The 25185-nt window shown below is 34.9% G+C and overlaps 1 protein-coding gene across 4 annotated transcripts; it reads right to left on the reverse strand.

Annotated features, from left to right (window-relative positions):
- Nucleotides 1-1158: 1158 nt before the first annotated feature.
- slc25a42 (solute carrier family 25 member 42) lies at nt 1159-23432 on the reverse strand. 4 transcript variants are annotated; one of them, XM_039661095.2, is made up of 9 exons: nt 23225-23432; nt 23056-23084; nt 17126-17273; nt 12379-12490; nt 9710-9735; nt 9317-9483; nt 8743-8859; nt 7262-7413; nt 1159-4640 (listed from the first exon to the last, which is right to left on the reverse strand). In XM_039661095.2, exons 3-9 carry the CDS (start codon nt 17219-17221, stop codon nt 4315-4317), a joined length of 996 nt encoding a protein of 331 aa, XP_039517029.1. In that variant the 5' UTR covers nt 17222-17273; nt 23056-23084; nt 23225-23432; the 3' UTR covers nt 1159-4314. The 4 variants fall into 4 exon arrangements, with proteins under 4 accessions (XP_039517029.1, XP_088987720.1, XP_039517027.1 ...); XM_089131594.1 differs by having other exon boundaries at nt 23052-23084; XM_039661093.2 differs by having other exon boundaries at nt 23172-23432.
- Nucleotides 23433-25185: the final 1753 nt, after the last annotated feature.

Consider the following 25185-nt stretch of genomic DNA (forward strand, 5'->3'; position numbering starts at 1 on the left):
ATAGGGGCAAGTTGTCACAGGGTCTGATTTTAAATCAAAAGCATAAAAATGCATTCATAAATGTGCATTCTTTCCTTCAAACTAAAATAAATATTATTTCAATATCTGTTGGCTATGACTGCAATTAAAGCACACTGAAATAAAGATAAGAGTCACTAGATTTGATCTGTTCTCAGGATCTTCTATATGTTATAGTTAAAAATGGTTAATTAATTACAATGTATGTTGTGCACAATGGATTGATATCTGTGCGCAACTCTCAGTACATTCATGATTTCCCCCCATTTTAAAGGGATACTCCACTCTTTTTGGAAATAGCCTCATTTTACCACTCCCCCAGTGTTAAACAGTTGGGTTTTACCGTTTTCTAATGTATTCAGCCGATTTTTTTTATATTTAAAAGAATATCAGTAACCACCAGACAGTTTCTGGTCTCGTCTCACTGACTTCCATAGTATATTTTTTTCCTACTATGGAAGTCAATGAGACCAGAAACTGTTTTTATATTCTTCTAAATATAAAAAAATCGGCTGAATGGATTTGAAAACGGTAAAACTCAACTGTGGTAAAATGAGCCTACTTCCAAAAAAAGTGGAGTATCCCTTTAAGTTTCCCCCCAGTTCAGAGACACGAGAGAGCTTCGGTTCATAGACACCAAGCTTCGGTTCAGAGACACGAGCTTCGGTTCAGAGACACGAGCTTCGGTTCATAGACACCGAGCTTCGGTTCAGAAACACCGAGCTTCGGTTCATAGACCCACGAGCTTCGGTTCAGCTGCTGCTTTATGCCGCCATCTAGAGCCATAGTTATCTATATAAAGGCTAGAAATCTCGTCTGCGCTGCTGGCCAATGGAGGTCGACGCCAGCACCTGGCGGCCATCTTGCCACAGGCAGCTCGCTCACTCGTAACATTGTTTTAATGGTGCATGTAATTTTTAAATAACCATAACTTTCTAAATTTTCTACCGATTTTCAAACGGTCTGGTTTGTTATAAGCGTAAGAGATGTAGTTATGAAACTGCATACTTATGAATAATAAGTGTTTAATTAAATAACCATCCAGAATTATAGCCACGTTGATAAGATTTGTAAGAAACCAAACCGTTTGTAAATCCGTCAAGATTTCGACGAGATCGTCGTGCTGATGGAGAAAAAGGCTTGATTATAATATCATTACTTTATTTGGCACAAATCTCTTCGAATAACAAACAAGTCTTGAATCCAGACGAGTCATTTTAGCGCATGAGATTCGTTCGATAAACACAATAGAATCAACTTCACAATGAATCGCACCAGCGATTCTTCTTCGTTCCATCAAAGCGCACAAGAATTCATAAACCACAGTCGAGTTGCTTCAGATCAATCTCTATGTTTTATTATGAGTCTCGGATCTTTAAAAGCCATTTAATGCCATTTATTAGATGATAATCATTGTGCTTGAGCGTCGTGTGATTGTCAGGTTAGTAGGAATGAGATGATAACCGGTCCGTGAGTAAATACAACAGCCCCAAGAAGTATAATACACATTTAAAATGTCACTACATGACATATGAAAATATCAAAAAAGATGTCATTTTTTTGTAACAAGCTTGAAATGACAAAACAATTAGATTCGGATCTAATGAATCACATTGACTGAAGTGAACATACTTTTTGGAGTTACTGTATAATTAAAATATTTCAATATTCATCCAAAGACAAAATATACATGCGAGTCCTGTAGTTAATAATTACAATGCTCTGCTTTCAGTAACTGAGTAAACACAGCAATGGTTGATTTGTTCATTATCTATCAGAATATTGGTGAATTACAGGAGTTAGTAACACTGTAGTGTCCCTCTGTAAGGGATGATGTTGAAGTCTCTCTCCAGGCACTTGGGAGCTACACACACAAGAACTGCACATTCATACATGTGCAAAACACACACACACACACACACACACACACACACCATTTTAATATCCTGTCCTGGATCAGCGATAAAGAGTAAAAACAGGTGAATCTCATGAAGAGATGACCAGCTCATATTTCACCCCAAAATAATGAAAAATGATTTCTGTAACACTTTATATTATACATTATTCAAATATCATCTTATAATGCATTGCATCATGAATAATTGTGACCTCATCTCTAATACTGATCAATTCATTGTTACACCTCTAGAGATAAACAATTAATTTCAATTGCAAATATTATAATGCATCATAATGTACATTATGGTGTTTTTATGTTTTCTACAATATTGCAGGAAGGTAGGGACGCTTATTTTTTTATTTAAATAACAAATAAATTCAAAACAACAAATACTACCATAAAGTATACATACAATTATACTTTTAAATAATGTATAATTAAGGGGAAAAAAGGTGTGTTTAAAGGAGAACTCGGGCACAAAATGAACCTTTGGTCTAATTACACATTGTTACCTAGTCAACCGTTATCTGAGATTTGTTTTCATGATTGCCGAATGTAAATAGTTTTATCTATAAAAACAGTTTAGCCTATAACGCTAGTATAACGGTAGCATAATAAGGGTCCCTACATTCAAACCGAAGCATTGATAACTTTGTCAGTGTCCATACAGTTTAATAAGAAGATATTGTATACACAAAGTCAACTTCGCGAATACAGGAAGAAGCCATCTTGGAAAAATAGTCTCTACCAGTCGATCTACGAACGCCGATTCAAGTGCGCTGAACTGTGCAGAATCTCATATGGTCCGTTGTTTCCGGAAGAAACACAAACACGAACCGTTTTTTTTATCTTCAATATGTACATGTAGCCTACTGTTCGCGCTCACTTTATCACCTTATTCACATCTCTCACTCCAGCGCACTTGGATCGGCGTTCGTAGATCGACTGGTAGAGACTATTTTTCAAAGATGGCTTCTTCCTGTATTCGCGAAGTTGACTGTGTGTATAAAATATCTTCTTATTAAACAGTATGGACAGGCACTGACAAAGTTCTCAATGCTTCGGTTTGAATGTACCCTTATTATGCTGTCGTGTTACTGTGGGGCTATTTTGAGCCTTGTTAGTGGTAATAACAAGCGATTTTTATTTGTCATTACTCTATGCCCTATATATATACTAGCATTATAGGCTAAACTGTTTTTAGAGATAAAACTGTTTACATTCGGCAATCATGAAAACAAATCTCAGATAACGGTTGACTAGGTAACAATGTGTAATTAGACCAAAGGTTCATTTTGTGCCGGAGTTCTACTTTAAGTGATGTGCTTTTCTTTTTTTAATTGAAAATCATAAATTATATTCAAAACAACAAATACTACCATAAAATATACCCATAATTTGAGGTAGAATGTGTGTTATTGCTGTGTAAAATTAATAAATCTCAATGGTCCTAAATCAGGCTGCATGCAATTTATGTAAAATCTTATTTCGAATATTATACGAATCTTTTGATTTCAGAGTGAAAAATGACCTGATCATTTTCACGAGTCTCACCCTGACATGAAAGTGATATCCAGATAAACACACGCTGTAAACTCGCTCGATGTGCATCTGTATTTCCATCAACACACTCCAGGAACACATTCAGTCGGTATTGCACTTACAGGACGTTCAGTGTGTGATGGTGGGACGTACATTCAGCGTGTCACTGTACCAAACACACACTCGTAACACAAAACGCTTGCATCAGAAATCAAAAGCTAAACAACTTTTTCTCATCCTCATCATTGGCAGCATATTCGGGGTAACACTTTACAATAAGGTTCATTAGTTAACAATAATCAACACTTCAACAGCATCTCAGTTCATATTAATTTCAACATTTACTAACACGTGTATATTTGTTAAGATAAGTTAATGCACTGTATCAACTAACATTAACAAAGATTAACTAACACAGTAACACATGTATTGCTCATTGTTAGTTAGGGCTGTGAAACAATAAATCACATCCAAAATAAAAGTTTGTGTTTACATAATATATGTGGATGTACTCTGTATAATTGTTTTGTGTGTGTGTATATATATATATATGCATGTATATATTTAAGAAAAAATTGTTATTAATATATTTACATGTATAATATTAATTTTGTACAAATATATACATGCAAATATTTCTTAAAATATACATGCATATGTGTGTATTTATATATACAAAATAATTATACACACACTATTATGTAAACACAAAACTTTTATTTTGGATGCAATTAATCGGTTCACAGCCCTATTGTTAGTTCATTAATATGTAAACAAATGAACATTATTGTAAAGTGTTACTAGAGAAATAAACTAAACTTGCTCTGTTCATCTTACGTCGCATGTCTACGCTGCTACCGCGCGCTGTAGCTGAACTGCTGAAACTTGCGCAGCAGGATCTGCGAGAGGTCAAAAGTCATGAAGCTGATGCCGACCGCGATGGGCCCTTTGACCCAGTTCATGCTCAGGCCCTTGTAGAGTCCTCGGATCACGCCCTCCTCGGCCACGATGTCCCTCATGGTGCCGGAGATGGTGCCGTACGTGTGTCCGGTGACGCCGGCCGTCTGCATGCGTCTGCGCACCACGTCCAGCGGGTACGAGGAGGACTGACCGATCAGACCCGCGCACGCGCCGAACGCCAGACGCTCGTACGAGTACGGCTGAGAGCGACCCGTGTGCTCTGAAACACCAGAGGAGAGACCCGGGTTACACAGGAAACAGGCAAATAAAACGCTCACACTTCACAATAGGGCTGGGTAATAAATATCGATTTCTCGATATTTATCGATTCTCATTTTTACGAACCGATATCGATTCTTAAATCTCAAGGATCGATTAGTCATCCTGTTTCATTTGAATGAATGGATCATTGTATCGCGGCTGCGCGCATCCAAAAAATCGCAATAATCTTTGTCCTTTGTTACTATTAATATGAAACAAAGTCTCAATTTTCAAATTACGTCCATTTTCTTTAGAAATTCAAAAACATAAATAGCGTTTTGTCGCTGTGGCGTGAGATCGCTCTGGAGAAGCAGCAGCGCTGATCTCTCTTCCGGCTTAATAATACCAGTCACAGCGCCAAATAAACATGAACGAGCATCTGAAAGTGTGTTAAAGATAGAGTACAACTTATCCAAATCCGGATCATGACACATTGATTCACTCAATCAGCGTTTCAACCGTGGAAAGACGTCAGTTAAACAGCTTGTAATCAATGTATCGTCATATTTACCTCAGAAAACCCACATAAACTCGTTAGTCAGCTAGAAAAAATAACTCTAGAGAGGAGCATTTTGCTGAATATATACACCATATTACATATGCATTATAATCTTAATGTTCTTCAATATTTAATGCATATTTGAATAAATCTGGCACGTTTTTATGACAGCCACCATTTAAATGTTTATATTTCATATAATCTTCTTATTTTAAAAATAAATAAAAGTGTAATTTAAGTGATTCATTCATTATTACCTTCATATTAGGCTAATGAAGCCTATTGGCTACAACTGCACTCCCATAGTTTACAGCATTAGTTAAGAGATTTGATTCCCTTGAGAAAATTTGCCATTTATTGTAACTGATATCCAAAATAATCAATATTGAATCGAAATCGAATTGCAAGCTTGCGAATCGAAATCGAATCGAATTGTGAAATTTGTCTCAATACCCAGCCCTACTTCACAACAAGGTTTATGTGAGAGTGAACAATAACAAAAGAAGTGCTCAGGGAGTTCAGTCAGATCTTAGCTGGCTGTTTACTTTATTTAGAGCTGGTAAATAAAAGCATTTTAAATCATTTTGAAGAAATTCAACACATACAGGTGAACCTCAGAAAATTAGAATATGGTGCAAAAGTTCATTTATTTCAGTAATTCAACTTAAAAGGTGAAACTAATATATTATATAGACTCATTACATGCAAAGTGAGATATTTCAAGCCTTTATTTGTTATAATTGTGATGATTATGGCTTACAGATATAAAAACCTTTTCACAATATTCTAATTTTGAATTTGGGGTTTTCATATCTGTGAGTCATAATCATCAAAATTATTTCTCTATTATTTATTTATTATAAAAATTACTGAAATAAATGAACTTTTGCACGATATTCTTATTTTTTGAGTTTCACCTGTATATTAACTAATATTAGCAACCAGTGTTGTAGTACTCGAGACTCGGACTTGTCTCGGACTCAGTCTCGAGTCCATATTTTAATGGTCTTGGTCTTGTCATGGACTCGTGTCCATTTGGACTCGGAATTGACTCGTACTCGAACATTTTTTTTTTTAAGGACTCGGAATTATTCCCGAGTCCACTCGAGTTCAATTAAAAATATTTGTCATGATTATTAATGTATGTTAATAAAATATTTCTTTAAATTGATTGACACATCCAGTGATTGGTGATTTTCTAGTGTGCAACTGCGCATGACAAATTGTAATAAAATTACTTTTAACACCATCTACTATGTGGCCTTTTTACCCTAAACTGATCATGTTTTTTAAACTCTAAGTAAATTCAGTAAAAAAAAAAAAAAAGGATTTCTCTAAGTAAATAAAAGTAAATTAGGTAATCAACCCTCACTGGTCTCGGTCTCGACTCGGACTCGACCGTCTCTGGTCTCGGACTCGACTCTCTATGGTCTCTGTTTCGACTCGGACTCGAGTGAGGTGGTCTCGACTACAACACTGTTAGCAAGGATTAATAAATATATTGCTCACTGTTGATTCATGTTAGTTTATACATTTAATACATTCATGTTAGTTAATACAACTAAAAATGACGCTGAATCCAGACAACAAATAAAAACGGAATGGAAACTAGAGCCCGACCGATAAAGGATTTTGAAGACCGATACAAATATTTTTGGGTTTTAAAATCCGATATTCCGATATATCGGTCGATATTTTATTTATTTATTTATTTTTTTAAACTGGACATGATTAGTCACAAATTTTATCATGCTTATTTGAGTTAAGAGAACTGATGGGGATGTTCTTTTAATTGTCATTCAAGCAATGTATGTATCGTGACCAACTCAACGAGTGTTTCCAACAGGAACGGTGTAGAGTGCCCTCTGGTGGACAAACTATACAACTCCAACACTCATGACATGGTTCAAGCGTGTTTCTTCCGTTTTTATTTTATTTTTAAAAATATTCATTTATCGGCCATTATAACTGCCGATACCGATAGTTTGGAATATCGGCCGATAATATCGGTCTACCGATATATCGGTCTGGCTCTAATGGAAACTATTGAAACTTTAAGTTCTCACACACACACTCTCTACCTGCGTGAACTTTCTTCAGCGTCTCGTATGTAAAGAAACTGATTCCTGCGTACGGCACGACGCCGAGGATGGTGGGAGTGAAGCCCCTGTAGATGGTCTTCAGTCCCTCCTCGCGAGAGATGCGCACGAACACGTGCATGATGTTACTGTACCTGAGGACCAATGACATCAGCACACAGTGACATCACACTCTCATTCTTTACAGCAGTCGCTGCCTTCGCAAACACCCAAGGGTGCCTCAAGACCACAAAACAAGCATTGAAAACATCCTTTTTTTCATCGTAAAGTTTCTAAGTTTCTCTTTCTTTTATACAGGAATCCATGCGATCCCAATAGATGAATCAAAGTCTTATGAAGCGAAAATACTTTTTAAACTATAAATCAAGGCTTCTGGTCTCCTGTGCTACGTGTTGTGACGTTTGCGTCTCGCACAAAAGCTCAAAACACGTTTCCGTCACGGGTCACCCGTATGATCGATCGCTCATACGACAGTCGACCAGAAGCAAGAGTGAAAGTGCAGATATTTGTCATTTGATTCATTTTCTTGCATCAGCACTTTTCTGGAATGATTCGAGTTCTCATCGTTTTTCTAAAGTTAATATTGAACTGTATTTCACGCTTTAAAGACGTTATTTGTCTTTTTAAAAAACAAAACAAATCTTCATGATCTACTGCTAACTTTCTTATCCTTTATTTTCAGGTTTCTGACGAAAATACCAACTTTCACAGATTTATTATGTGAACTAGAATATTTAATCAAATCACTAAGAATAATAATTTTTTTTAAGTACTTATTTTTTAAGAAATGTGATGAGATCTTTTTTAATGTACCACGATTGATGATTTCTTTGTTTCATTTTTTTTTCAATGCGCCAGTCTAAAAGATGTGTTTCCACCATTGTAATATTTTCTTGAAATATTAATAAAAATGAACAACAATAAAAACTAGACCAGGAGCAATAATTCATCTTTTCTTTTCTTTTTTTCATTATTTTTCAATTTGTCAGTTGAAAAGATGTTTGCAATGTTGTAATATTTTCTTAAAATATTAATAAAATAAAAAAATAGACCAGAAGCAATAATTTATCCTTCACTTTTCTGTTTCATTCATTTCAATGTGTCAGTCTAAAAGATGCACAATTGTAATAATTACTTGAAATATTAATAAAAAATAAAAAAACTAGACCAGAAGCAATAATTTATAAAGTTTCAAATACACTAGTATTTTTGTTACACACACCTAGCTTTTGGCTTCAGAAGACATTGATTCATCCAGTGGGATTTTTCAAGCAGTGGCATTATATGGACTGGAAGAGATGGATTATTTTCCTAAAAAAAATTTTTTTTAAATCCTAAAAGAAATTAATATACATCTGGGATGGCATGAGAGCGAGTAAATGATAAGAACATTTCATTTCATTTTTAAAAAGGTTTATTTTGATCCCTTTTTCCCCTTAAGATAGATGGATGAAACGTCTTACATTTCCTTGGGTGTGACGGCCATGCGTGCGCGGACCATGTCCAGCGGGTACGTGATCATGGCCGCCGTCGTTCCCGCCATCGAGCCCGCCAGCAGCCGTGGGACCGGCGGCAGAACTCTGGAAAACAGGACACTTTCACCATTAAATATAATTGTGGGATCTGTGACATTTGCATATATCGACTGCCTCCCAGAGCAAGGCATCGTCCAATAGATTTACATTATCGCATCATAGGCCCCGCCCACCCTTGCGAAACCCCTATCATTTGCGTACACTGTATATGAGCGTTAAGTCGTGTCAAAAGCATTATAATTAATGACGCTGTCTACACTGGATACAGTAAACATTCACTTTCCGTCCACACACTCGAGTCTGTCGAGAACAGGACAAATGGAAGCGTAAGGAACATTCGCTTTGCTCGTCCAGCTCGTTTCTGTAGACTCCAGACGGATCCCAGCATCAGAAACTATTATATGTTATATGATTATATGTTGGTTTAATTTCTCATTTGTAAGTCGCTTAAGAATAAACGAATAAATGTAAAATATGCAGTGGTGAAGCATCAGTGACTCACTTGCCCTGGAAGCCGTAATGCTGTCCCAGAATCCTCTTGTATTGTTCATGTGCGCAGAACTGGATGGCAGCGTATGGAATGACTCGCACCATAGTGGCCGAGTTTCCCCTCCACAGGCTCAAGAGCCCATCCTTCAGATATGTGCGGTAAATTAACCTGTACGCCTCCTGGAAATCACATGCATTTTATTCAGAGTGACTCACAAGTATTATTCACGTGTGTATCAGTTCATGCATTCCTAGGAAATCGAACCCATGATGTTAGAGCTGTTTGAGTTACAAAATATATGAAGTCAACTGCAGACTGACAGATAAATGTATATGCAAAACCACTGACATGCTAGTATGTTAGCAGAAAAAAAGTTGATTGACTTTGTAAAAGTAAAACACTCACCTTAGCGGAGAATCTATTCGACGACACTGAAATGAGAAGATGAGAAGAAATATTTAGTTTACCTTGTTATTTCAGCTAATAAAAAAAAAATTTTCAGCAATATAGCATGAGTATGAAATCTTGTGGAACATTTATTGTGCAACTACAAGGTTTAGTTACAAAACTAAGGAATTATATTTGTACGTCATTCTTCAAAATGTCTGAATGTCGTGGCATCGAATCAAGAGTCCGAATTTTCTCAGTGTGACATTAACTGAGATCTTACATGAGTGACGTGGCTTACGGCGATGATCGTGTTCGTATAGTCTCTTAATTTCCTTGTATTAAGCACTTGTAAACTTATGTCCACTGTTCTTTTTCATAAATATAGGATTTGTATTACATCTATTATAGTCAAATCGAGAATCGGAATCGAGCGAATCGAAATCAAGCGAATCAAAGTCTCGCAAACCGGAATCGAGAGAATTGAAATCAAGCGAATCGAAATCGAGCGAATCAAAATCTTGCAAACCGGAATCGAGAGAATCAAAATCTTGCAAACCGGAATCGAGAGAATCAAAATCTTGCAAACCGGAATCGAGAGAATCAAAATCTTGCAAACCGGAATCGAGAGAATCAAAATCTTGCAAACCGGAATCGAGAGAATCAAAATTGAGAGAATCGAAATTGAGCAAATCGAAATCGAGCGAATCGAAATCAAGCGAATCGAAATTGAGCGAATCGAAATCGAGCAACTCAAAATCGAACAACTCGAAATCAAGCGAATCGAAATCGAGAAACTCGAAATCAAGCAACTCGAAATCGATTGAAATCAAGCGAATCAAAATCTCGCAAACCGGAATCGAGAGAATTGAAATCAAGCGAATCGAAATCGAGCGAATCAAAATCTTGCAAACCGGAATCGAGAGAATTAAAATTGAGAGAATCGAAATCGAGCAAATCGAAATCGAGCGAATCAAAATCAAGCGAATCGAAATCGAGCGAATCGAAATCTTGCAAACCGGAATCGAGAGAATCAAAATTGAGAGAATCGAAATCGAGCAACTCAAAATCGAACAACTCGAAATCAAGCGAATCGAAATCGAGAAACTCGAAATCAAGCAACTCGAAATCGATTGAAATCAAGCGAATCAAAGTCTCGCAAACCGGAATCGAGAGAATTGAAATCAAGCGAATCGAAATCGAGCGAATCAAAATCTTGCAAACCGGAATCGAGAGAATCAAAATCTTGCAAACCGGAATCGAGAGAATCAAAATCTTGCAAACCGGAATCGAGAGAATCAAAATCTTGCAAACCGGAATCGAGAGAATCAAAATCTTGCAAACCGGAATCGAGAGAATCAAAATTGAGAGAATCGAAATTGAGCAAATCGAAATCGAGCGAATCGAAATCAAGCGAATCGAAATCGAGCGAATCGAAATCGAGCAACTCAAAATCGAACAACTCGAAATCAAGCGAATCGAAATCGAGAAACTCGAAATCAAGCAACTCGAAATCGATTGAAATCAAGCGAATCAAAATCTCGCAAACCGGAATCGAGAGAATTGAAATCAAGCGAATCGAAATCGAGCGAATCAAAATCTTGCAAACCGGAATCGAGAGAATTAAAATTGAGAGAATCGAAATCGAGCAAATCGAAATCGAGCGAATCAAAATCAAGCGAATCGAAATCGAGCGAATCGAAATCTTGCAAACCGGAATCGAGAGAATCAAAATTGAGAGAATCGAAATCGAGCAACTCAAAATCGAACAACTCGAAATCAAGCGAATCGAAATCGAGAAACTCGAAATCAAGCAACTCGAAATCGATTGAAATCAAGCGAATCAAAATCTCGCAAACCGGAATCGAGAGAATTGAAATCAAGCGAATCGAAATCGAGCGAATCAAAATCTTGCAAACCGGAATCGAGAGAATTAAAATTGAGAGAATCGAAATCGAGCAAATCGAAATCGAGCGAATCAAAATCAAGCGAATCGAAATCGAGCGAATCGAAATCTTGCAAACCGGAATCGAGAGAATCAAAATTGAGAGAATCGAAATCGAGCAAATCGAAATCGAGCGAATCGAAATCGAGCAAATCGAAATCAAGCATATCGAAATCGAGCAACTCGAAATTAAGCGAATCGAAATCGAGAAACTCGAAATCAAGCGAATCGAAATCGAGCAACTCGAAATCGAGCGAATCGAAATCGAGAAACTCGAAATCAAGCAACTCGAAATCGAGCGAATCGAAATCGAGCGAATCAAAATCTTGCAAACTGGAATCGAGAGAACCAAAATCAAGCGAATCGAAATCAAGCGAATCGAAATCAAGCAAATCTAAATCGAACGAATCAAAATCTTGCAAACCGGAATCGAGCTAATCGAAATCAAGCAAATCGAAATCAAGCAAATCCACGAAATCAAGCGAATTGAAATCGAGCGAATCTAAATCTTGCAAATCAAAATCTTGCGAACTGGAATCGAGAGAATCAAAATCGAGCGAATCGAAATAAAATTTTTTACATTTAAATGAATCCCCGGCCCTACTGGCAAGCAACAATCGTAAAGGCCCATAATAAATCGCACAGTGTGCACCCGGCCTAAGTGTATTTTAAGTGTTTAACTTTAGTGCCCTGCAAATGTGTAGTCAGTCACTCGAGGAGGGTTAATAAGAGTTCTTCTTGCCTTGGAAGATAATCTTGGTTCGATCCAGTGGAGCGACAGCGGTTTTAGCCACGGCTCCTGCAAACGCCCCCGAGAGCAGAGAGTTCAACACCGAGCGACCCTGTTTAAAGCCCTACACACACACACACACACACACACACACACACAGATTAGTAATGATTCATGAATATTTTCACGTATAACCAAATAAACACCTCAATCCACATCTTCTAATAGTTAAACACAGCCAGTGTTGATCAGTAAACATGTCCAGGCATGACCACATACTGTGTTTCTGGGAAGGACTCAAACTTTCCCTCTAATCTTTATAAACCAGAACAGGTTTCTATTCACACTTTTAATCCGTTTCCACACACAAACACATGACCTGAATACCAGTTTTATTAATCAAACCTCAAGTCCCAGCATGCCGAATGCCTGAATGATTCAGACTACAGATTAATCCGCCCCGATCATCATAATATGAAGGATCTAACATTATCCTGTACCTCATAGAAGCAATTACACATGAAATTAGTCTAAAAATGATTAACTAATGCATGCACAATTATCCATGAGCTTTATAAATATCGCAAATGTATCTTATAAAACTCTTGGATAATTGTGCATGCATTTGTTAATAATTTTGCGTCTAATTTCATTCCATTTTATGGCAATTTTGGATGATATTAATGATTATATATAATATTATTACATATTAAAAATATAAAAATGACTAAAAGGTCATATTTGATAGTCATATTGCGATTATGGTTTTATTTCAATAAATTGTTCTTTTCGGGTGATATTAATGACTATATATCAATATGGCAAAAAATATATATTATTATTACTTATTAAAATTTTTAAAATGACTAAAAGGTCATATTTGATAGTCATTTTGCGATTTTGGTTTTATTTCAATAAATTGTTCCTTTCGAATGATATTAATGATTACATCTCAATATATATATATATATATATATATATATATATATATATATTATTACTTATTAAAAATATATAAATGGCTAAAAGCTAATATTTGATAATTGCGATCATGGTTTTATTTCAATAAATTGTTCCTTTCCAATCCGGACACTTTGACCTGTGAACCCTCGTTAAGCACAGAGATGACTGATGGGATTCACTGTACACAAGACAATCAGAAACCCACATGGAAATAAAAATAATGCAAAATAATGAATGACGGTCATGATAATAACTATAACAACAGCTAACTGAAATAGAAACTGACTCTTATTCTAAATATAAAAGTGTATGACATTATTTTGAGCACGAAATCATCCCACGTTTCTTGAAAATTAGAATTACAATATTCTCTTTCAACACTTCAACACTGTAAAAAATATTTTCAAGATTTGTTATCACAACATACAGTATTTTCTTTTGTCAAATCAACTTTATAATAATTTATTTTGTTGAGATAACTTATTATTTTGAGTTTTTGATGGTTAAATCAATCTCCTTCATTGTATTAACTCACTTTTTCCAGTTCAATCAACTTAAATTTTTAAGGCAACCAGCAGGTTACTTACTTTTTTAAGTTAAACCAACAATATTTAGTAATCACAAAATGTTTTCTTTTGTCAAATCAACTTAAATAATTTATTTAGTTCAGATAACATATAATTTTGAGTTTCTGATGGTTAAATTAATCTCCTTCATTGTATTAACTCACTTTTTCCAGTTCAATCAACTTAAAATTTTAAGGCAACCCAGGTTACTTACTTTTTTAAGTTAAACCATAAATATTTTTTTACAGTGAAGAGGTCAAAGTGCAAATACAGGCTGTGGTTAAACATGACATGCAGTGAATATATTCACATTATAACACTCTCAAAAGTGTCTTATTGTTATTATAAAACATTCATGTTACTTCATTGCATTACTGGTACTGGAACACTTCCGACCAATCAGAAGACAGGAACAGGACTACATTAAACATTAAAGCACACAGTGACTCTACAGAAGAGTGAGCGATTAAAGAAAACACTGGAAAATACTACGGTTATCTAGACGAGATAGAGGCGACGAGGAACTTTCTTCCGACGGATATTTGATCACAGCTGAACCCATGACTCAAGCTCTCAGTACACTTGTAAATAGATGATGAGGTCAAACACTTTCCACTGATAAAATGGACAAACCGCCCATTTAAACGGGTATTAGATGTTTGATATGAAGATTTCGAAGCCCTCTAAATTCTGTTGTACAATCCTTCTGTCATCTGATTCACAGTTAAAGCCTATTATTAGTAGCTAAAATTGTAAAAACGTCCATCTTCAGCTTGTGGTTCACATGTCCTTTTTTTGTCAATCTTTAATGATTTAATAAAGTAGACATAATAACTTTGATATCGTCAGTAATATTTTTAAGATGAACACTAACTGGACTGAAGCAACTTCGGTTTACTTGATTATCCAATCATTTATTAGAAATATATACTGAGTCTCAAATATGATCATCATCAGTCTTTTAACCCTCTGGGGTTGTTCGGGCCAAATGGACCCCGAAGAATTTAAATAATTTTTTTTTTTTAAATCACAGCTTCCTCGGATTGGTCCGAAATTTGGTGATTTTGTTGGTTTTTGGTATTTGAACACCCAAAAAAAATGGGGACAGGATGTGAGTAGTCTAAGTGGTTGTAAAAAAATAGTCACACTTGGGGTGTTCGGGTCCAAATGGACCCGCATGGAAAATAAATGGGAAATTGGCAAAAATGTGAAAATACTGAGTTTTTTTGTGCGTACAATCTACAAATCAGCCACGATCTTGAAAAAAAGCACACAACAGTGAAGGGGTGAATCTATAAAACATCATGAGTGCAAAACAGACACACACAAACACACTTTTATACACAAACACACCAAAAAATTCAGATTATACATGTGTTTTGCATTTTTAAAATGCTCAGTTTGTCCACCAGATGGCATCCATCTCATTTCAAAAATTGCTTTTATGAAGCCTAGGCTTTACTCTAAAATGAAATACAGCTTTAAAAAATATAAATATATTTTTTTTTTATATATATTGTTTCTATCATGTTCAATGGGTGGAAATTTAGTAAAAAAAAAACGAGTAAAAAAAAAAAAATCATGATTTTTTTTTTTAAAATATGAATCCCGCCCTTTGGGTCCCAGAGTGTGACTCTGAAACGAACAACCCCAGAGGGTTAAGTAAGGTTCATTTTTATCTCTAAATCATTGTATTGCATTGCATTATATGCTTTAAAAATACAGAGCTTTGGATTTAAATATTATCTGACTAAGACATTGGGAGATACAGAGATGACTGATATTTACATGCCTTTTATGCAAGTATTTTATCATGCTGTTATACAGACCTCATTGATTTACATTACAAGCATCAGAATTTCATCTTACGTTTCGTGAAACATAAAAATCACTACGTTTGGGCCTCTGAATAAAACTGAGCTGTTTTTCCCTCCGTATTCTCACTATTTCAGACTATTTGAGCCATAAAAGCCTGATGTATCAACAAAAAACACATATGCAATTGATTGTTTTAATAATTTTTCTAAAATTTCAATAAACTAATAGAGGGTTAATCTCAACTTTGAGCAATTCATTTGTGGTTTGACTTCCTGTAGACTGTAAACACTGACGCTTTCCAAATAAATCTGTTCTTCCTGTTGCACAAATAAAGACCAGCTTGAAACGCCTCACAAACCGGTTTTTACATCTGCATTCTTTAACAACACAATGAATGGATTGATATGGTTACCGCGCAATTATTTCTACAGAACATCATTCACAGGCCTGAATCCTCACAAATAAAGTCACACGGCTTCAGAATGACATGAGGATGAGTCAAAACATTTAAAATGTGAACATAACCCTTGTGCTGTGTTGAAAACCCTGCAACACCACTGGTGTTCCTGGTATTTTGTAATAAATATTGCTTGTAAATCTCTAGTTATGCTTTATCATCACCAAATATTGGATTCAGACTTTAGTGTCAAACTGTTTTAATTCAATTAGCACAGGTTTTGTATTTATTTTTTGAAACTTATGCTTAACTTGAGCTTATGCACCTCGGTTTTTGAGTGAAAAAGGCATTATTTGTGGATAAATGTTAATATAAATGTGTGGAACTTGTGCAGTGTTTATCACACTACTGTGCTTTAATGTTTAACCAGGAAGTTTGTTTTTTTAATACTTTTATTTTGCACAAAACGGAACTGTAAATTGTTATCTAAATACGGATGCATTTGATTAAATATTGCAAAATTATTACAAAATTACTACATTTTACAAAATAAGTTTGGTCAAAATTTTTTGCTCATAAGCGCAAAATAAAGGAAGCCTAGAAACAATCAGAGCCAAAAAGAAATACAAAACCTGCGGTAATTTAAAAAAAAAAAAAAAAAAAAAAAAAAAATCAATCTGACAAACATTAATGAGTGATTTATTTATACAAAAAAAATTTTGTAGGCCGGTCATTTTTGACCTGGAACGCAGTGTAACAAGGTGAGGGGGCAAAAAAATGACAAAAATTTTTTTTTATAAATTTTTAACAAAACAAAACAATTTTTTAGAAAAGTAGTTACACCCTGGGTGAGTAAAGTCACGTGATAAGTTAAACGTTACCTAGCATTTTCAGGGAAAAATAAAATCCTGTCCAGGACAAAATGACACGAACACAACCAATCAGTCGTAACCAAATGGTGCGATCTTACTGGCTGTTCTCTGCTGTGGGCGTGTCCAGAAGTGAGTGTTCTTACCTCTGATTGGCTGGCGGCGGGGCGTGGCAGCACTTCACCCGGTGCCAGCGCCCCCTGGTGCTCCTGAACTGCATTACCCATGCCAACCTGATCCATTCATACAGGCCAGCACAGCAGCGGCTCGCCGGCCGACACACTCACACCACACCTGGAGACACAACAGATTAATATGATGTGATGTGTAATGTGATGTGTAATGATCTTTTCAATCACTGAAATATATTCCTCCTGATTATTATAATTTTTTCTATTCCACAGTGACAGTATTAAAAAAAGACAACATATACTAGGCATTAGTGATGCACGATATATTCATTTTTAATGTTATCGGCCCGATAAGAAAATTTTGCCGATATCTTAAAGCTGATAAATAAGGTATTATTTCCTTCAGATGAGATGAAATATGTTTGTCATATTGGCTTGATAAAATTATAATGAGGACATGGTGAGACTTGTTTTTTAATCGGGCTCTCAAAAATTATGTAAAATTTTGATTTCGATTTATCGGCCGATATATCGGTTATATCGGCTTTCAAATGTAAAGAATTATCGGTGCCAAAATGTGAATATCGGTGCATCATTACTGGGCATCTGTGTTCTGCTCTGCTTAATTTATATTAGATGGCATTAATATTTCACTGGACTGCACTAAGTATGAATCTTTCATTTTTCTCCCCGAATCCTCATGTTTTGTCTCCAGGTTTGTTTTACTGTAATGTAATGTTTCTAAGGCGGGTAAATACAATGTTTATTCTCTGTCAAAATTACGGAAATCATTTTGAAATGTCATCAATGACAGTGTTGGGTAAGTTACTCTAAAAAAAGTAATTATTTACTAGTTACTAATTACCTCTTCAACAGTGTAATTAGATTACTGTACTAATTACTCTCTCTAAAAAGTATTTAATTACTTTTAATTACTTTAAAAATGCCATATCAATCTCAACCAGCTGATTAATACAAGGATAGACATGAATCTGTTTTAATTCTTTCAAATAAATACTATAAAATTGCATGAATTATCCTTAAACAGACCAAGGTGGAGAAGGTTACATTATAAAAACACACTTTTTAGCATCAGACAATATATTTTGACGTTAAACCCACTATTGTTTTATGTCTGATCTCATGACATTTCACACTTTTTCATACATATTTTACAATAATTCATACGAATTTGTACGAGTGCGGTCGTAATATTTAGACACCTCATAAAATGCATACGAATCGCTGTGAGATCGGATTGATCCATACGCAGTATTTACCTCAATTACAACTAATTAAATTACAGATAAATTAAGAGTAATCCCTTACTTTACATTTTCAAGGGAAAAGTAATTAAATTACAGTAACTAACTTAGTAATTAGTTACACCCAACACTGATCAATGATCAAACATTTTTGATTTACTTACAGAACATACATTAATTATACAGTGATATTTAATATTGCTGAAGAAATAAATCAAGCTTTTGGGGTTATTCATGGTTCATTTGTGCATGATTTCTTTTTGCATTAGAAAAAGCTAATCTGGCAAATAATCCTACAAAATGTTTTAGTTTATTTATGCAAAATATAAAATCACATGTTTGCTTTTGAATCGCTCATTTGCTTTTGAAGTGACAGGTATTTTTATGTGATATTTTACTTTTTTTTCCCACAGTTTTTACATTATATCATATTCACAAGATTTTCCTCACAAAACAGATTCACCATAAATACTGAATTATTAATTTGTCTGTGTTCAGTGAAGAGTTTTGATGAAATGAAGTTCACTCATTGATTCCCAGAAGCGGGTCAGAGGATATGTGTGACGTGCCGACGGGATCAAATAGCATCTGAAAGGGTCACACAGATGGACCTCTAATAATAGCACGAATCCTCCTGAATTATTCAAGGTCTTGAAAGCCTGTGAGACGAACCAGACCTGAGCAACACAGCACACAACTTCATCTTCTGAATAATAATTATGCATGATTTATTCTCCTAATGGTTCGGTGACACTAGTTAGCGGCACAATAATAAAAGAAGTGATTCACACTGACAATAAGGTGTTGAGCTTCAAAAACTCAGGTCAACTATGAATGCCATCACAAAGCTGGGAAGAGCCAGGATATTATTAATATAACTCGGGTGAAAGAAGAAAATCATATACACCTCGGAAGGAAATTATGGGGTAATTTTCATTTTTGGGTGAAATATTCCTTTAAACAGAGTCGTCTTAGTCAAAAACTTTGCATATTTGGAGAAATATTGATTTATCATCACATGTTTGCTAAATATTGCATATCATTTCTATTCATGTTTCACTGAATTATGCGATGAGAAGAGCTGAAAGAGCGTTGTCCCTCGTGGTTGAAAGTGAGTTTTGAGTTAAAGAGTAATATTATTTCAGATAATAGGTGGATTAATGTATACAAAGTGATAAAAAAGGCTATAATATGACAATAGCTTGCAAATAGGTGTTTAAAGGGCAATCAAATATTTTATTTTTATTTTATCTTATCAGCCTTCGCTAAAAACTCACATGAATATGGTCTTGGGAAATGCTTCATAAAATGCATCATTTTTGAGATATCATCCTCAGACTTGAAATGAAGCATGAGCAGACTGTGGTTATTTGTTAATACACACATACACATCCTATTTTTTTACAGTTAAAATATATATTAATTAATATTTGTATTTTATGTTTGAGCGAATGAATGAATGAATGAAATGAATGAGGCATTTATATATATCTCCATATGAGTAATTCTGTAAAAGGGCTGGTATAATGTGAAAAGTCTCTGATGTCCCCAGAGTGTGTGTGTGTGTGTGTGTGTGTGTGAAGTTTTAGCTCAAAATACCCCACAGATATTTTATATAGCATGTTAAAGTTGTCACTTTTGAGGGCTAGCAAAAACACCCCGATTTTGTGTCTGTCCCTTTAAATGCAAATGAGCTGCTACTCCTGGCACAAGGGGCGGAGCTTCAAGAGTTCGTGTTCTTTTAGCTCACACACACATGCACTGAAAAATACTTGAGACTCGAGAAGTGACGACATGTAGACAACATTTCTGAATGGTTAGTTGATGAATATGTCGCTTCTTCTAGCCATTGATTAGCATATTCGGTCTTGATAATCTATAAATCGTGTCCCGGGGGCGGGGTTTATGTAAATTTTACAGTTGGTGATGTCACTAACCCAGAGGAAGCTCGTGTAGTTCTACCAGCTGTTTGTTGTAGTCCTTAAAAAGCAAATATCTTATTTTGCTTTGAACTTTTTACAGATCTAACTAAAGTTAGAAAAGTGAAATCATAACTTTAACTTTCTAAATATATGTTGGTTATGTGTCTATTCAGAATGAATTATGAGCCGCCACTTTTTATTTTGGATATGTGATTTTGGCAAGTGGGTTATAAATCATAAACTAGTCTAGTAAGGGTTTAAAGACAGGAGAAAACCTGTGGTGTCTATTCTCTGCGTCGAGGTGAACTGGAGCCAGGAGCTCAGTGTGTGAAAGGTCCTTCACGCTGACACACATTCAGCGCACACACACACACACACACTAAACCCTTGCAGACGGCATGTCACATGTGATGCGCTCGATCTCAGAATGACTTTTCAAAATTCACAATTACAGATTTACAGCTTTTCAAACCCCGCAACATTTCACAATTGAGATTTTCATGTCAGGGTTAGGACATTATTTTCATGTAAATCCAGCTTTTAATGTTGTTTATGTGTGTATGTGGTGTTTTTAATACGCTTTAAGACAAACCATGTGTAAATTCATAAGTCGACATGAGTATTTTCTGTTTAAAACTGCAGTGAACCAAAGACTGTCTCAAAAACACAGTGTGAAATCGCTGGTGTTTCTGACGTGATTGTTTTTCCAAGGAAAAAACTTTTAAAAATGTAATTTTGGTGGTCATAGATAAAATTACGAATTAAATTACGAAAATTACAAATCTTAACAATAACAATAATCCTATAACAGTAACTAATTAAAGTTATATTTACAATTGTTCAGGGACAACATTTGTGGGATTCTGTTGATCTAAAATGGGGTTTTATGTAGATTATATTTATATTTTGTAGTATGTGCATCTCGAATGTACGGAGGCGTATTGCATTCACTTGAAGAAAAAAAAAATCTACTCTGTTTTTCTGAATTAACGAGTTAATTTTTCATGAGAAAAAAATTTTTTTGCTCTGTTTTTCTGAATTAACGAGTTAATTTTTCATGAGAAATTTTTTTTTGCTCTGTTTTTCTGAATTAATGAGTTAATTTTTCATGAGAAAAAAAGTTTTTCTCTGTTTTTCTGAATTAATGAGTTAATTTTTCATGGAATCTTTTTTTTTTTGCTCTGTTTTTCTGAATTAACGAGTTAATTCAGAAAAAACAGAGCAAAAACTTTTTTTCTCACGAAAAATTAACTCATTAATTCAGAAAAACAGAGAAAAAAATATTTTCTCATGAAAAATTAACTCATTAATTCAGAAAAACAGAGCAAAAAAAAAATTCTCATGAAAAATTAACTCGTTAATTCAGAAAAACAGAGCAAAAAAAATTCTCATGAAAAATTAACTCATTAATTCAGAAAAACGGAGCAATTTTTTTTTCTCATGAAAAATTAACTCATTAATTCAGAAAAACAGAGCAATTTTTTTCTCATGAAAAATTAACTCATTAATTCAGAAAAACAGAGTAGATTTTTTTTCTTCAAGTGAATGCAATACGCCTCCGTACAAATGTTCCTGTAAGCTGGAAAATTTAGTGTTTTTTTACAGTGCATCAAGGGGTAAAACAAAGCAAGATAACCTAGGATTGTTAACCCAGGGTTAAATATTAAGGACACGGGGTGAAAGGGTTTTTTGACGATTAGGCCACCAAAGCAACTGATCTGTTTTCTCATTGGGTTGAAGTGTGGGACGACGTCCAATACCCCTCCCTCCCGCTCGCCTCACTCTTTCCCAGTCTTTTATGCTCCCTGAGGATCGGATAACAGACACACTGAAAGCCTATTGTGATTTGCAAAGAGCGAAAATACAGACAACCAACAAAAATAACGACAGTGTTTAACAAACGGTGACAGTATAAATACAAGAAGCATCTTATATGGAGCTGCACACAATTATGCATGCATAAAAATGGTGTTTACACGCAAAGATATTCCAAATATGAATATATATGAGCATAACCCTGAAATTTAAAAGGCAGCATACATTGTTACTTCTTTTCTACTCACTGATATATTAGGCTATTTATTAAAATCAATAGTTGATTATTCCATTTTAAACATTTTTAATTTTATTTAATCACTATTTTTTGGTTTAATCTTGTTTTTTTACACTGTTTTATTTTATTTAATGACTATTTTTATTATTTATTTGGTGTTTTTTTTACACTGTTTCTCACAGATTTTCCACAGACCCTAGTTTGATGTGTTATTTATGAAACATTACATAAGATTTCTCTTATTGGAAAATCAAAACAGATATCACTAGCCAGCATCAGACAAATAATACTTATTTATGAAACATATCAATCATTTTACGCTGTCTATTTTGCTAAAGTAACAGCATCAAATAGAAAATACCTGTCATCACCAATAGACCATAAATGGTTGTAAATGAAACGTATCCAGATTAATTTACAACCACTGAGCATGTAAATCCATCAAATAAAAACACTTATCAACACCAAAACAGATCATAAATGCCTTTTGTCCTCAGACATACCATGATTGTTTACAATGTTTGTTTAGCAAAATGACGTCAACTGAAAACGGTCCATTCATTGTTAAATATTTACTCGGAGACAGAGATGAACTCATGACACAATTATCAAAGTCAATATCAAAGTGCTTTAGCCGTTTTAGCCAGTTAGCAAAACAACTGTTATTAGCATTAAATTTCCAACATGAGCTTCTGGCTTACCTGACTGACAGTCTGACAGCACCTGTTGTGACTCTGCGGAAAAATCGAGAGAAAAACAGCAACTTTAACGAAATCTGACGGCAGTCTTCTCAAACATTCCCATGGTGTTGGACTACTGACCTCATAAACAAACATATGATGAAGTGATAAAACTCCAGTCACCATCCACTTACATAAACAGAAGCCAGTCACCATCCACTGACATAGAAAAACAAGCTCGCGTCAAACCACACGAGTCAGTTCTGCAGGAAAGCTGGTAAAACACATTTTACTCCACTTTCATTGCTGCTGCTGTGACTTTGGACTGGTTTACTGGCACATTTCACGCGTCTGCTGTGCTGTCACACTAGCATGCGAGCGTTGAAGGGCGAGTCCGGGTGCATTGTGGGAGTTGTAGTGCAGAACGGGAGCGCGCTTGACGTGGATAGGCTCGCTCGAGGGGCGTCAAAGCGGGTAAACATTAGAGAGGGTGGGGTTTGAAGTTTCAGCGAGAATAGTGCTTCATTTTAACATAAATAAAATTTTGCCGATAGATAGGCAAGAATTAAACCTGCTGTCATCATGATTCCCGTTCTTTCCGACAATAAAGCATGCGACGAGCTGGTAGTTACGACTTAACAAGTGGGAAAGTAGGAAGTTTCCGATAGCACGTGAATGTATTATCAGGGAGTGACATAAAATTACTATGGTAACCAGAACAGTACCATGGCATACATCAAATATACAATATTACATCAGATCTGATGTACTATTATAGTGGCACTTTATTTTTTATGCACTGAAGAAACAGTATTCTTTTGCAGAAAAGGGTTTGTAGTGTGTTGTATATTTTTTGTCATTTTAATTACTCAAAAAAAATGTATGTAGTCTTTATTATTTTTATTTAGGTTTTAGTTATTTTCATTACATAAATAAAACTAGCTGAAATAAAAGTTATTTTAATATTTAATTAGATCAAGTTAAACTAAATTAAATAAAAGTAGCTGAAATAAATATTAAAATAACTTTAATTTCAGCTAGTATTATTTCTAAAATAACTAAAGATTACATATTAAAATAACTGAAGTTATTATCGCACAAGTTAAACTAAACTAGCTGAAATGAAAATTATTTTAATATTCAATTTAAGTTATTTCGTACATCAAGTTAAACTAAATGAAATAATTCTAGCTGAAATGAAAGTTATTTTAATATTTAATTCTATTTAAAATAAGGTGATTTTATTTCAGGTAACAGAAGTTATTTATTGGTTTTGGTTTTAGATTTAGTTAACTATTAAAAAGTACTCATGTGTTAGAATACTTGTCTCAAAACGAACAACACTTAAAATTAGCAAAATGTTCAGGTATTTGGGATTTTTCGAAAAACCTACTTTTGCAGTCATAGTTTTTTTTTTTTAGTTTTTTTTTTTGCACGATCGGAACCAAACCAATGCAGAAATATTCTCAGGATTGCCAAGAGTAAACAAAAAAAAAAGCTGAAATTTCGATTCACGTCCGCGACGGAACGGTCGAAGTGGGCGTGGCCACTTTTACTAAAACGGCTATCCGTCTTGAACAGAATGAGATAACTTCACCAAACTCGGTTCACCTATCTATGGACTCGTCCTGTGGTCACATGGAAAAGGATGCAGCGACTGGCCACTTGATGGCGCTATAAAATAAAAAAAATTAAAATACACAAAAATGGCTATAGCTATGCTTTCAGGTGGTGCCATGATTGTCTACGAGGACATTCGCGTATCTCAAAAAACACGGCCAATGAAGTTCGAGCGGCTGTCAGAAAAGGTTAATAGAGGCCGATCGAAACGATACTTTGACTCACGGCTCTACAGGCCTGTGAGATTTATTTAAAATCGGCCACCAGGAGGCGGCTTTACATCTTTTCCCATGCAAAGCACTGTACATCACCTGATTTTTCACACACACCTTAAAATTATTCTTATTCTGAACAATTTTGCCTCTAGAACTGCCGCTGTCAATCAAAACTCTTCATAAATATTGGAGATTATTTCAACAACCCATGCTCGTGAACTCGTCATAGGTTTTGGCTCAACCGAGAAAATTGCTAAAAAGCTTTAAAACATTTATTTCCTAAGTAAATTACCTGATTTGGCTGTACATGGTATTTTCCA

The sequence above is a fragment of the Pimephales promelas genome, chromosome 5 (assembly GCF_988280905.1).
Source record: "Pimephales promelas chromosome 5, fPimPro1.hap1.1, whole genome shotgun sequence".
In the NCBI taxonomy this organism is placed as follows: Eukaryota; Metazoa; Chordata; class Actinopteri; order Cypriniformes; family Leuciscidae; genus Pimephales; species Pimephales promelas.

Bases quoted from the DNA above. Each gene is read 5' to 3' on its own strand.
- slc25a42 (XM_039661095.2), bottom strand. From the start codon at position 17,221: ATGGATCAGGTTGGCATGGGTAATGCAGTTCAGGAGCACCAGGGGGCG. The intron at 8,860-9,316 runs GTGAGTCACTGA...CCTGTTTTCCAG, and splicing joins CATTACGGCTTCCAGGGCAA to AGTTCTGCCGCCGGTCCCAC. The intron at 4,641-7,261 runs GTAGAGAGTGTG...CTGGTGTTTCAG, and splicing joins GCTGAAGAAAGTTCACGCAG to AGCACACGGGTCGCTCTCAG.